The sequence below is a fragment of the Antrostomus carolinensis genome, unplaced genomic scaffold, assembly GCF_000700745.2.
Source record: "Antrostomus carolinensis isolate BGI_N321 unplaced genomic scaffold, ASM70074v2 scaffold15987, whole genome shotgun sequence".
In the NCBI taxonomy this organism is placed as follows: Eukaryota; Metazoa; Chordata; class Aves; order Caprimulgiformes; family Caprimulgidae; genus Antrostomus; species Antrostomus carolinensis.
This window is the reverse complement of record NW_010326750.1, coordinates 10,374-24,973: the sequence shown is the minus strand read 5'-3', so window position 1 is coordinate 24,973 and position 14,600 is coordinate 10,374. Positions and strand designations below refer to the sequence as shown.

General features: G+C 37.9%; 1 protein-coding gene across 1 annotated transcript; it reads left to right on the top strand.

Moving 5' to 3' along the window:
• Positions 1-926: 926 nt before the first annotated feature.
• On the top strand, positions 927-7,713 carry HNRNPA2B1 (heterogeneous nuclear ribonucleoprotein A2/B1; the record flags this gene model as incomplete). Its single annotated transcript, XM_010171698.1, has 10 exons — positions 927-1,037; positions 1,930-2,076; positions 3,553-3,763; positions 4,109-4,210; positions 4,297-4,377; positions 4,932-4,994; positions 5,460-5,579; positions 5,837-5,959; positions 6,992-7,074; positions 7,229-7,713. Coding segments are annotated over 9 exons (1,020 nt in total), but the record flags the coding sequence as incomplete, so codon positions are not given.
• Between the last annotated feature and the right edge of the window lie 6,887 nt (positions 7,714-14,600).

Sequence of the window (14,600 nt, the reverse complement as noted above, 5' to 3'; positions counted from 1 at the left end):
AGGACACAGTACTAGCTTCCTCTGTGTTCCTTAGGAAAAAAAACCTAACTAGATCCAACAGCAGATTCCAAGTGTTTTTAAGAGACATTTAAACTGATTGTTCTCAAATACATTATTTATTTTTTGTAGAAAAAAGGTTTATTTTTTTCTAATGGTTGACTTCCTTGTCGGACCAAAGTGTCTCAGGCTGGAATACCTTATTATTGGTCCTGGGTTTTTTTAATTATGTACTTGTCATCGCAGCAGAAGTTTCTGCTGAACAAGCACAGTGATAATTTCTCTGAAAGATAATAAAAGTCTTACTGAAAGCATAGTTTGTATTAGTGGGTCCATATGCAAATATGTATTACTTGCGTTTCTGTTTCAAAGCGGAATTGGCTTAGTTTTCATACTGCTGCTGTTGAGGGTGGATAGGTCATCTTTAGCCATATCTTCATTTCTTTTTATTTTTCATTCCTTGGTAAATAACATGATAGTATTCATGTACAATAATTTGAGCCAGAATGGTTTTTAAAAAATAAATGGCTTCTGGAATAGAATCAGTATAAATTAATTTGTGTTATCTGTAGTGAGAAATTTTGTTTCTGATTTTATTTTCCTTTTATTTAAATAGCATCCCCTAAAGAATTTTGAAGGGACTATTGTGGAAGTCTTTGAGTGCAGTCCGTTGCACTTAATATTTGGAGGGAGAGATGGGAAGAAGCACATTATTAAAATCTGTATTATAGAAGTGGACCCATAGAATCACATAAATTGCTTAATTTCTTGAATAGCAGTAGAACATTTAGAAGATCTGAGCCCAATTTTGGAAAACATGTCTTACTGAAAGATTAGACACTTAAGAAAGTCTGTACTAGTGTCTAATTATGCTGATACAGTGGGGAGTATTGTTAATTATGTTATTCTAATCTTCTTTTCTGTGATAGAGGGAAAAGGAGCAGTTCCGCAAACTGTTTATTGGCGGCTTAAGCTTTGAAACAACAGAGGAAAGCTTGAGGAGTTACTATGAGCAATGGGGAAAGCTGACAGACTGCGTGGTAAGTTTGGCATACTAATGTGCAATGAGGGCATCAAATGTTTAGAAGTTGTAAAGTGGGGAGTTTGTTTTCTGGATAGCTTAATGAAAAGATGGAATTTTAAATCTTCTCAAGTGTACAGTTGGTTTATACATAATTCATTCCATTGAAGCTATACACAGATTTTTTCCTTGCAAACTCTGTTGATAGGGTTAGGGAGCATTCACAGTCTGCTTCCTGTAAAATCTCCTAGATTATCTCTAACCACTGATTCAACAGTTTAAAATTAGCTTGGGTGTCACTGGCTATAGTGTGTTAGGGAGTGCTTATACAGAGCACTGTTACATCTGTGTGATTGGTAACCTTTGGCAGAAAGCTGATATCATGGTAAGCAGCCTGAATAAAGCTGGAAAAGGATGTCTTTCTGTGCAATATTTTCATAGAATCATATAGGTTAGAAAAGACCCTTAAGATCATCGAGTCCAACCGTGCCTAACTGGCAAGTCCAGCACTGAACCATCTGTACATCTTCTAAATCCCTCGAGGGACAGTGACTCTTGCAGAAGTTCCTCCACTGAATTTGTTTTTGGGAGCAGTAAATATTTCATAACACAAATTTAAAGTCTGCATAAAATAAATTGTGTTTGATTTTTTGAGAAAACAAGTATAAACATAAGTCACTAATACAGCAGCATTTTTGAGTTATGGGTAGAGTCTTGGAGGACAACAGTGGTTTGAATTTCTGTGATACCATGCAGTGCCATACTTAATCAGCATAGCCTGCTACTTTATTACCATTGTGTTTTGAAATCAAGTCAAGGGAAATGTAAATTTAAGCTTACATGTCTCCTCCAGATGTTGTTAACTTAACATAAGACAGGTAGAATAGTTTAAATGTGCTTGTTGTTTTTAGGTAATGAGGGATCCTGCAAGCAAAAGATCAAGGGGGTTTGGTTTTGTAACGTTCTCCTCCATGGCTGAAGTTGATGCAGCCATGGCTGCAAGACCTCACACGATTGATGGAAGAGTGGTTGAGCCCAAGAGAGCTGTGGCTAGAGAGGTAAGTGTAGCTTTGAAAGCAGGTACTTTTTGTGCTTTGAAAAAGGAATCTCTGTTTTGATCAGACAGTTGTGCTTTGTTCTTGTTTGAAATTGCTTGAGTTTAAATTCTCTAGTTAAAAGGCTGTAGTTGGGGCACTATTTCCCACACTTTTGGTCTGTTAAATGACACTATTACATAAGTGTCTGTTATTACTGCGAGTTAGTAAGTTATTCTGGGTGTAGAGTCATGTCTGCGAGGGGTGCAGCTGGTGCCTGAAAGTAATGTTAGCAAAAACATGTTGATTGCCTGTAATTATGCAAATTCCAAACTAACTCTTCTCTGCAATGGTTACGGTTACTAAACCTCAAATTAATAAACTCTTTGTTAGTCTCTCCTAACTCTATTCCAAGGTCTTTTGGGGTATTTCTAAAATTTCTATGCAACTGAAGGGACTAAAAATAGAGAATGTAGAAGGGAACTTCTTTTTTCCAGTGGTGGTGTACAGAATCATCTTAGGACTGCTCTGGTTTACCCCAGGCATACTTGGTTTTAAACTTCAGAGTACAAATTAGGTGTGTGCCTAGAAACGCAATGCACCTGTAAACTTCTCCGCCAGGTTACTGTGGCAGAGAGGTGCTGAGGAGCAAGTGCAGATTCTAGGTGACTTCTGTTTACTGTGTTGTGAGAGCTCTCAGAGGGTTTTCCAGTTTAAGGTTGGACCCAGGTGTTTAATACATTTGAACTGATGAACTGGAATTGAATGAGCTGCCCCAGAGATGAAGAGCAATGAAAATCGTAACTCCTGGTACCCATTAGCTATCCCAGTTTTCTTTCCATTCCTTGCAGAATGCAGGGTTGGTTAGCATTTGGAAAAAAGGTAATGAAAGCAGCATACTGTTTATACACACAAAGCTATTGATAAGCTTTAGGAATAAGTCATATCTACCTAGTACAGCAGCTCGGCCATCATGCTCAAAGTGTGAAAATAACCCATGAATGTGAGGAGTGGTCTTCATATTTTGAATAAGGGTTAGAAGGCATAGCTGTGGATTCACCTTTGCTGTTGGTACGAGCGGAATGTGGGTTTCACTGCTGTTGGGGAAATGGGCAGAGGAAGCTGATGTATCTTTGTTTCAATTGTAAAAATTGTGGTTTAGTTTAAGGTATTAAATACTTGCAGTTCTTTCAAACAGTTGATCTTACGTTTTCTTTAAATATGTTTAAAGGCTTTTTATTTACTTTTATGCATTTAATAGCACTTTTATCTTTTTCAATGCTTTGACATAAAGGGGGGAGGAAAAACCTCCAAATTACCTCATGTTACTTCCTTCCCAGAAGGCCCCCCAAGCAAGGCTGCAGGGATATGCATCATAAGAGTGCTACCTCAGTGCTTGAAAAATGTCAGTTTATCAGTATTCCATTCCTGAGATCCTGGCAGAATAGTGATTTGTGGAATTGTTGTTCTTTGTGGTAATTTATAGGATTCTTTTAACAGGAATCTGGAAAACCTGGTGCTCATGTTACTGTGAAAAAACTCTTTGTTGGTGGTATTAAAGAGGACACTGAAGAGCACCACCTTCGTGACTACTTTGAGGAGTATGGAAAAATTGACACTATTGAAATCATTACTGATAGACAGTCTGGTAAAAAGAGAGGGTTTGGATTTGTTACATTTGATGACCATGATCCTGTGGATAAAATTGTATGTAAGTAAGCTTCATTTCACTCTTTCATTTGATAGTATTAATCCTTGCTAAACTTAAATCATAGTAATTGTGTAAAGCTAAACTTAAATAATCCCATTATCTCTTTAGTTTATGTGCATGAATATTTGCTACATTATAGTTTTGATGAGTTGTGTGGGAACACGTATTTTAAATAAGTACTGGTGTCTTAGCTTTAAAATCGTATGGTATTTTGGGTTTTCTAAATGATACAGAATATTTATGGATTAGTTTGGAAATTACTTCATTTTTGGACGCCTGGTACTCTTTATTTGTTGTCAGATTAGTACTTAAATGCTGATGCTTTCTTATTTGATGTGGTTGCAGTGCAGAAGTATCACACCATCAATGGCCATAATGCAGAAGTAAGGAAAGCTCTCTCTAGACAGGAAATGCAGGAAGTTCAAAATTCTAGGAGTGGGAGAGGAGGTACGTACGAGTAACGGTTAATGGTTTGTGGTTGATTTGTGTGTTCACTTTCCGCCTTCTCACTGCTTAATGTTAAACTGTTACAGGGAACTTTGGTTTTGGTGATGCACGTGGAGGTGGTGGCAACTTTGGCCCAGGACCTGGCAGCAATTTTAGAGGTGGAGCTGGTAAGACAGGCATGTTTGTAGCTTTTTTTTTTTTTTTCCTTATTTATACTGTCTTTCTGGTTCTGGGTAACTTTGTAAGCTACTGCTGCCTATTTTAAATGCTTCTGTAGCAGTTAGAGAATTCTTGCGAAAAATAACTTGCAAACCTCTTCTGTAGTACACAAATAGGTTATGTGGGTATTCAGTAAAATGTGTTACGGTTTTTTGTTTTTTCTTTTTTAAAGGCTTTTATTAAAAGCCAAAATTAACCTAAAACTTAATAATTTGTTAAGGAATTCAGAGATTTCTCTTCTATAAATCTGTGTAGCACTTGCCTGACCTTTTAAGTGGAAGGGCTATGTCCAAAACGAAAACCGTGGATACCTTACAAATTCAAGGAAATAGAAGATGTATAGCAATGATTTGATGTATTATTTCACATATTTTTCTAAATTCAAGTGTACACGTGCTTAGTCAGTAATCTCTGAAATTTGGTCCTTAATATTATGGGGGTTTGAGAATTCAGTTAGTTTGATACAGGTGAATCGAAATATTTTGGTTTTTTTCTCCAACAGATGGATATGGAAGTGGCCGTGGATTTGGTGATGGGTATAATGGATATGGTGGAGGACCTGGAGGTTAGTTTGCTTTTGTGGTGGTGGTGGTTGTTTTTTATCTGTCATTCAGAAACATTTTTACATTCACGTATTATTTGTATAAAATCTATATTAATTGCTGAAGCCATTTTGTTGGCTTTAAGAAGCACACATGGCTTGTGTTAAAAATTTATATGGTAAATTGTATGTTTATTCTTGGACAGCCATGCCCTTTTCTTTTGAATAGAAGTGTCTCTTAAATTTCCTGAAAAATCTAGATTTTAATTAAGCTTTTTAATTGAAGCTTTTAGGATTTTTTTATGGGTTGTGGTCACAAGTTAGGGTGGGAGTTGGCCTTTAAAAGTATTGTTCATAGAAATTTCTTTACAAAATTCCTACCCTTTTCTTCCCCTGTAGACTTCTAAATGGAAAATTATCCTCTGGTTCTATAGAATTTTCTTGCCTTTTATACGGAAAAGTTTATTTTAAAGGATTATATTGTCACAGGTGGCAACTTTGGTGGCAGTCCTGGTTACGGAGGAGGAAGAGGAGGATATGGTGGAGGAGGACCTGGATATGGCAACCAGGGTGGGGGCTATGGAGGTGGTTATGACAACTATGGAGGAGGTAACCTACTGGCTTGAAATGACCAAGCATTTAAGTTGTATTTAAATCAGTGCAAGTCATCTGGGATTTGGGGGGGGGAGGGGGGTGGTATGTTGTCTAAGGGAGCTCTTGTTTTCCAAATAGTATGAAAAAGCAGTTCGTTGCATGCACTGCTGGAATACATGTGTGGTTTTGTGTAAAATTCTAATAATGAGGTGTGAGTGCCACGTGCCTTGTAGCTCACCTAGGTATTTCTCCACTTTGTATTGATAATGCAGGCAATTATGGAAGTGGAAACTATAATGATTTTGGAAACTACAACCAACAACCTTCAAATTATGGTCCAATGAAGAGTGGAAATTTTGGTGGCAGCAGGAACATGGGGGGACCATATGGTGGAGGTATTGTATATTTGCTGACCTGCCTTGGAGCCAAATAGAGTGGGTGGTAGGCTTTAGTCTTTTTGGGAGGTGGAAGATAGAACGAGGGGGAACTGTTTTGGACTAAACAAGGGTGGATTAACATCAAATATAAGGAAGAAATTGTTCATGATGAGGGTGGTGAGACACTGGAACAAGTTGCCCAGAGAAGTTGTGGATGCCCCATCCCTGGAAGAAGTGTTCAAGGCCATGTTGGTTTGGGCTCTGAGCAACCTCATCTAGTGTTCATGGCAGGGGGGTTGGAACTAGATGACCTTTAAAGGTCCCTTCCAACCCAAACCATTCTGTGATTCTAAGGCTGATATGTAGAAATGAGAGAACTTCCGCAATGGATGGACTGCAGTGCCCATGCTCTTTTTGCAAGTTAGCTACGATTTTTCATCTTGAGACTGTAAAGCTTGTCTTGGGGAAAAGTATTATTACTATCTTCTACAAGATAAATGACAAGATAGGAACTTCTTCCAGAACATTATGAAATGTTTTGCAGTTTCCAGGCTGTAAAGATCTTAGCTAAGTTTCATGGTTTTTGCTGTCAACTCACGCTATTTGTAGTGTCTTACTAATGTCCACTAAACTTGGTGGGATTTCTTTTTTCCCCTCTCTATTGTAGTGTCACTTTTTTCTGATGCTTGCTGCTTTCTGTTGTCTAAATGTTGTTTAATATGGCATGTAAAGCTTGTGAAATGGAAACTGAAACACAAAGCCACCTCCTGAGCTTTAGCATGCAAATAAAGTCAGCCCTCACAGGCTCAAGACAGTGCAGTGCGTCAAATTACCTATGACACAGTTGAATCTGCTAAGATTTCAGCATGTGGTTCTTGTGGCAGTTGTTGGAGGTTATTTAGAGGAAGAGAGCAAAATGTTAAAATCTTTGTTGTATATGCTGTCTCTGGAAGTAAAGTGGGTGTTAATCTTCATAGAGAATCAGAAGCATTCCTAGATTTACAAAGTACACTGATGTAACTTTTGTTTCTTCTTTTTCTGCGATGGCAGGAAACTATGGTCCAGGGGGCAGTGGAGGAAGTGGTGGATATGGAGGGAGGAGCCGTTACTGAGTTTCTGCAAGCATGCCATGGGTAAGTATGTTTATAAGTGTTAAAATTGCAGTGATTCTTGAGAGTAGCTGCAGGAGTTAAAAGCTTTTTAGGATCATATTATCTTTCCTTTAAAAAATGGTTAGATGAATAATTTCATAACCTATTTTTTTACTCTTTACTTCTGTTGAAACAGGCTTCACTGTATAAATAGGAGAGGATGAGAGCCCAGAGGTAACAGAACAGCTTCAGGTTATCGAAATAACAATGTTAAGGAAACACTTATCTCAGTCATGCATAAATATGCAGTGATATGGCAGAAGACACCAGAGCAGATGCAGAGAGCCATTTTGTGAATGGATTTGGATTATTTAATAACATTACCTTACTGTGGAGGAAGGATTGTAAAAATGCCTTTGAGACAGTTTCTTAGCTTTTTAATTGTTGTTTCTTTCTAGTGGTCTTTGTAAGTGTAGAAGCATTCCTTTGATAATGTTAAATTTGTAAGTTTCAGGTGACATGTGAAACCTTTTTTAAGATTTTTCTCAAAGTTTTGAAAAGCTATTAGCCAGGATCATGGTGTAATAAGACATAACGTTTTCCTTTTAAAAATTTAAGTGCGTGTGTAGAGTTAAGAAGCTGTTGTACATTTATGATTTAATAAAATAATTCTAAAGGAAATATTGTGTAATTTTAGATTTTTTTTTTAATATTGTAAAATAAGGCAAGGAGTGGGTAGTATAAGGTCCCACAAATAATATAAAGCTATTGTTGTATATGTAAATTAAATGCTGGTCAGAAAAAAGTATGTTGTCTGTAAATGATCAGGTTTAAAATATCTAGTTAACTTAAGGGTATCTCTGCAAGGAGAAACACCTTTTTAGATCTTTTAGATGCTGCTTCTTCAATGGCAAGGAAAGGAAATATCCCCAGCGAGGTACTCTTCCAGGGACACAGGTCTAGTACAAGAGAACTCTTGAGAACGCCACTAAGTTCAGCCAGTCTTAAAAAGCTGGGCTGTATTTCTGCAAAGCTTTAACTACGGTAGTTGATAAGGATGCCAACGAAGGCTGAGGGTGTAGAGCAAAGTAGTTCTAAGCTTCAGTTAAACTTCTTTAGGTAAGATCTTATTTACTTTTCCTTTCTTAATGTTTCAAAAACAAGAAACTAATATTGCTTTGACAGTATTCGTTCAGTATAGTGATTATTGTTGTGTAGTTTAACATAGCAATGAATTGAGTTAACAATTACCAATTGAAAAGAAATTTGTGAATCCTGTTTTCTTGTATTATTAAATTTTTTTACAAACAAATTTTTGTTAATTTCAGCTACTTAACATATTTTTTTCCTACTGGAATCTAGCTATGATATGAACCCTGGACAAGCATAGACTGCTGCCACTGTACACTGCTACAGTTGAACAAATGAGACCTGCAAGTGTCCATTAGTAAAGCTTTGCAAGGGTTCCATCCCTGGTGTTGGTAGTTAAAATGGTAGGTCACAAGTTAATTAAATCATACAACTTTCCTTTTGCATCCTGCAACAATTTATTTTTTCTTGGGAGTCTATGCATTATGGTGGTTGCAAGGTAATGCAATGAAGGTAGTTCTGTGCTGTTGAAAATGAACTGTGTTGTTATGTTTCTTGTCTACTGTAATCTATTTTATATAACACGTTTCATCCTGAAGGTTCCCAAGTAACTGTAGACTGTTTACGTGTAAGGAAAAAAATTGCACCACAGAATACATCTGCCTCTGTGAAGGAATGTGTCGTCCATTCTTTTAACAACTGCATAAGCAGTTCTTTAGGAGGGGAAGTGAAAACTTCAAATGAAACTGCAGGTGGTATTTCTCCAGTGTATAATGTAATTGTGTAAATTGGAATTTGGCTAGAATGTTGAGGTTTCCACCATTTTTTATAGTTCTTGCAGCTAATAAACCTTAGTGCCAAATTCAGTCAGCCTTACTCTCACTGCATTGAATGTTTACACCTCAAATTAATGAAAAATCATCAAGTAACAAGTTACTCAGAGTAAGGGTGGCATACTCTACTAGATTTGGTTTTAAAAGAAAAAAACAACAAAACCTACCAAAAAAAAAAGGCAACCAAAAATGCCCTAATTTCAAAGTTCCATTGCCTTTAAAAGGCTGCCCACTGAAGAACGTGGACTCAGCTAACCAAAGTCCTGTTCCTTTGTGTTAGACACACCAGTGAACTGCTTATACTTTTTTTTTAAAATGGCTGAAGTTCCCCTATTGGTAATTTGGTTTAGACATATGTGATAAACATCTTCAGATACACTTTTTTTTTCTTTGGCAGGAAGGTGCCATGCTGCAGGTAACTAATGAAGAAGTGGTCAACCACAGAAACGCTTCAAGAAATAAGAAATTCTGTATCATCAGAAAATAGTTGTTTTTGCTGCCTTCATTAAAAATCTAGAGGTTAAATGAATACTGATAAAACATCACAATTAGTACAGCTCCCTGTAATGCTGGGTTTTTCAAATTATAGTAATAATGTCTTGTAAAACTTTCAAATAAAATTCAGATTCATTAGGAGAAACAAATCACTAATGTTAAAATAGCAAACGTTCTGTGAGTAGAAAGTTTAACTACATATTTTTATAACTTTCATAGCTTTAAAATAAAGTATTTTTTATACCAAAGTAGTTCTAGTGTAATGCTTAATAAAACTTAGTGTGTGTCTAACATTAAATAATGTTTATGTGCAGCTTTTAGACCCTATCATGATTTGAAACATTCCATTTTGAGGTGCATTTAAAACAAAGTCAACTTGGCAAATGTATTCACAGAACTTGTATCTCTGACCACAGGCATCTGTTCTCTGTTGGGAGAAACAGTGCAACAAATTAAAAATGCTGATCTTTTTGCTGTTGGACACAACTGCTTTAAAATTTAGCTGCTTTGCTGTGTTTTACATCACTTTATAAAAACATCTCCTTTCCTGTTAATGAAACTAACCACTTAAGATAGCTTGTCAAAATGTGATAGGACACTAGCTTTATTTTCCACCTGTAAAGAGCTTTTAGTATCAAGAGAGAAAGACTGAATGGAATGTAGAGTTCCTGCCGTACCAGAATGCTGTTACCCATAGCTGTATCTTCTGGGGGAAAAAACAAACAAACAAAAAAACCCAAAACAGCACCAAAAACCAAACTCCAGGTGTGAGCTTGGGAATGTATTTGAGTGAAGGTATTGTCGCTCTGTACTGTTTTAACCTGCTACCTACATTCATGGTTTATTTTAAACTTGACATTTATATGCTTACCTTTGGCGGAGTCATAATGTCTTTAACCTTCTTTATATAATTCAAAACCATTTATTTAAGGATTCACATAGGATTTTTTCTGTGTTTCTTACATTGAACTTTGAAATATTTGCGTAGGTAATTGGTGGGCTGCAACGGAAGGAGAAAATGAAGATGCACAAAAAAATCTGCTTTACTTTCTTCTTTCTAACAGAACAAGTTGACCAGTTGATACAGAATTTGCCTTCTTTCCTGGAACTTAGTTAATGGAAGTTTTTTTCTTTACAGTTGCTAAGTCCACATTCATAGGACATTTTAAAAAAAAAAAGCAAAATGCTTCAAAGAGGAGTAATTCTTGTCTCTTTCTGTTTGCCATACTTACTTGCACTCTTAGTAGATTTGCAACAAGTTTTAAAATTTGAGTTAAGTACATTATATTTTCCATAATGGGTATGTTCTAATTTTCATTTACTGTTGCTGGGGGAAGAGAGTGTGTAGGGGACAGCAGTGTGTACACACTTAAGTTATTGGATATTTAAAGTCTTGAAAGCTTGGAGTATTTGAGTAAGTTTCCTGTTGTCTTACTGTTCAATTTTCATTACTTTCCTTTCTTGGTATGTTCTTAAGAATTAAAGCAAGTGACAATTACGGTGTTCACTGATCAGTTCAGTGAGAGAAGTCACTGTTTTGAGTTAACCTGATACTGGCAGCTAGCAGCTTGGAATAAAAACAACAGTGTGTGGTCAGTTACTGGCCCTCAGTCTGTGGGCAATGTACACTTTTCCTTAGCAATGCTTAGAAGTATCTAAAGGGTGGGTGTCAAGGGGATGGGGCCAGTCTCTTTTCAGGGGTGCCCAGCAACAGGACCAGGAACAACGGGCACGAACTGGAAGGCAGGATGTTTTGTCTGAAGATGAGGGAAAACTTTTTTGCTTTGAGGGGGACAGAGTGCTGAAACAGGCTGCCCAGAGAGGTTGTGGAGTCTCCTTCTCTGGAGATGTTCAGAACCTGCCTGGATGTGATCCTGTGCAGCCTGCTCTAGGTGGACCTGCTTTAGCAGGGGGGTTTGGACTAGGTGATCTCCAGAGGTGCCTTCCAACCATTCTGTGTGATTCTGCGATTCTTTTAATTTCTAAGAAGTTGGTTTTGGGTCACCCTACAGACACTTTTCAAAGGAAAGGTAACGTTGGTGGTCAGTATGTTTCGGTGTACTAAGAACTGAGGGTCATGTGATGGGTACTAGGCCCAGTTTGCCCACAGCAAACACTTTCTGCAGCAAACAGGGAAGAATGTGAAAGACAACTTCTAGGTAACTCATGGGAGTGAAAAAAAACCCTGTGGAACTACAGTCTGTGACTTCCACTTACAGAGTGGTGAAGAGAGGTCAATACTGGGGTTCTGGTGTTCTTTCTGTTATTTACAATGACGGTTGAATTTTACTCACTCCTGTTACTTGTGCTTCAGGTGCTGAAAAATGTTGAGGAAGTGGAGAGCTCCCAATACTAGCAGGAATTGAACTTTTGTCATGTGGGGAAGAAGATTGCATTCTTCAAGTTTTATGATTAATGTATGTACTATCTTGGGGGATGAAATCGTACTACTGAGGAAAAAACAAACTTCAAAAAACATAGATTTTTGAAGCAGCTGTCAGCTGAGTTTTTGTCAGCTTGACCACATTTGTGAAAGAGGATGATTTGCAGAGAACATACTGGAACAGTCCATTCCTGGTAGCTTTTGTGTTTGTTTTCAAAGCAAGTGGAATCCCATGGTGCTGTTACTTCTCTTGCGTCCTAAGGGAGATTCCAGGTTCTCTTCTCATTACAGCAGTACTGGTAGGAATGCACAGGAGTGTAACACGGAGGGGATGTTCCTGGGTAATGACGTGTTTTACCAGAAGTCATACTGTCCTTTTTAACTGTTCCGTGCTTGCTTTGCAGCTAGTGTTGATTTGCGTTGCGGCAGAAGTTACTCCAGTTCATGTAGCAAGAACTGGTTTATTTATCAGCAGTAAAAGTAAACGGTGTTTAAGTGGCTGTGTGACTTGTCTGATGGGTGCTATGAAAGTACTAGGTTGACAGCATTTGAGGACCATGTAGTTTACAAACTAGGTTGTGTGACCTCCCATGCTGCTTCACTGCATGAACAAGGTGACTTTGTGGGCAAGTCCTAGAAAACTGCTCTTCCCCCCAGGTTGTCACCAACACGTTCTTCCTCCTTTCCCCCCCCTCCCCAAGTTGCAGTGCTTTTCCAGCGTACTCTATGGTAATAAAACTTCGCATGGTTCCATGTGCCATCTCTATCTGGTTTATTTAATAAATAGTTTTTCACTAGAACCTGCTGCCAAGTGTCCTGTTGCCTCATTTATAGGCCTCTACCTACTTTGTCCTCAAGATTCTTATTAGAAACTTCTGAGTACCATAATATACAAATGTAGCGTGTTTGTGTCAGGACAAGTACTGAACTGTTAACACTGACAAATTCATTAAGTTGCTTTATCCTTTGTTTCTTCGAAGTGCATTACTCTGGTTTACCCCATCTAAAACTAGATTGTAAGCTCTTGAGCAGGAACAATCTTGGTTTGTAAAACTTCTGTAAAAAGTTACTGAATAAAACCAAAACACGAAGCTAAAGCTGCACTTCAGTGCAGCACTGTTGGTGGTCATTCAGAGTGTGTGTAGTGTCACTGTCTCTTCTCTGAGGGCTTATTTCCAGTATGCCTCTACGTGAGTGTGCAGCCTTGCATTCATAAACAACGCTTCCCGTATTGCATTTTAAGGAAGCACTGAATTTGTGTTAGTTTCTGGTGGCTGCTGTTCTAGAAAAGGTATGGATCCGAGCGCAGCTTGTGGCTAACGCGGCTCCGTAGCGCCCCGTGCACGTTGCTGCCACCAGTAGTGAGGAAGGAAGGTAACCTGTGTCTGTTGTGATTTCCTCTCTGCCCAGTGTTTGTGTCTGACCTTTTATAACCTCTTGCAGATACTCTTGTTTTCATTACTAATGTAACAAAAGCACAGCATACCACACAAATATTATGGACTACTTGCTTTACCATGGGAACAATATTTTAGTACGAACTCCCACGTGGGTATTTGCATTTTTTGTTGCCATGTCAACAGCTCAATCTACACTCCCCAGCTTTGCAATTTTCTAGCAGGATTAACAAGTTTTGGGTTGTTTTTTGTTTTGTTTTGTTTTTAAGTGTTGCCATTGTTTCTGCTTCAGAGAGATGCTTTTCTCCATATTTATATGCAGTAAGGTAAAATGAAGCCCTAATATCTTTTTCGGTAGGTAACTGGCTCCAGATTAAGTTTGATACCATGTCATGTCCTTTACACAGTGTAGTTCCCAATTTGTATACTTCAAACTTTGGTTTCTTGAAAGTTATGAAAGCCAAGACAGACCTTGGTCAGCGGTTTCCCACCCTTTGCAACCCTTTCAGTTAAAGTTTCCTCACCAGTGCTGTTTTCCTGAACAGCTCCTGAACTACTGTACAGTGTCTCCTTTTGTATATAGCTTGAAAATACAGTAAGGCCACTGTATGAAGCATATTAACAGTGGCTTCAGGAACCCTTTGTCTTGGCAGGAAAGCTCACTATAAAACCTCTTCTTTCCCTGTCTGTCTAGCCAAACTTTCACAAATAACTTAAGGACATGAAGATGTAAGGCATAGCCAAGACTAAACAATATCTGGGTTGTTTTGGGTGGGGTTTTTTTTGTTTGTTTTCTTTAAATACAGGCTAGTCACAGAAAGGGAAGACTTCAAAAAGTATCACCAGGTTTTGGGTGAAACTTAATGGTAGTCTACTAAAATTGTGAAAAAAACCAAACCCATAATTGTTTTGAATTCAGCATACAGGTTTGTCTTTTCTGTGGGTAGGTAACTGAAGGTTTGAGAAAAATATGTAGCACATCTGGACCCAATACTGTGTCATTAGCACTGTTGTAACTTAACAGCCCATCCAAAATTAGTAATTCGCCTGAGAGGTTTTATAGGGATAGTTACCAGTTGAGTTCAATTGAGATTTGTATGTAAAGTTCTTAAAGAGAAATGCAGTTTATAAATAGAAGAGTGGAATTACCTGCGCTACTTTCCAGTCTGCAACTTTACAGGTAATGGAATGGGGTTGGGGCTGATATCTGGAGTACGCTGCTTTCTGTTAGGATTGCTCTCTGAAGGAGTTCCTTATTTTCAGCACGTACCAATATTTAACCGTGTAACTGTTGCCCAGCTGGCTGGATGCTTTTCTTCATTAGTAGTTTGCTTTACAAGAGTCCATAGTGCTCACTCACTGCTGCGGAAA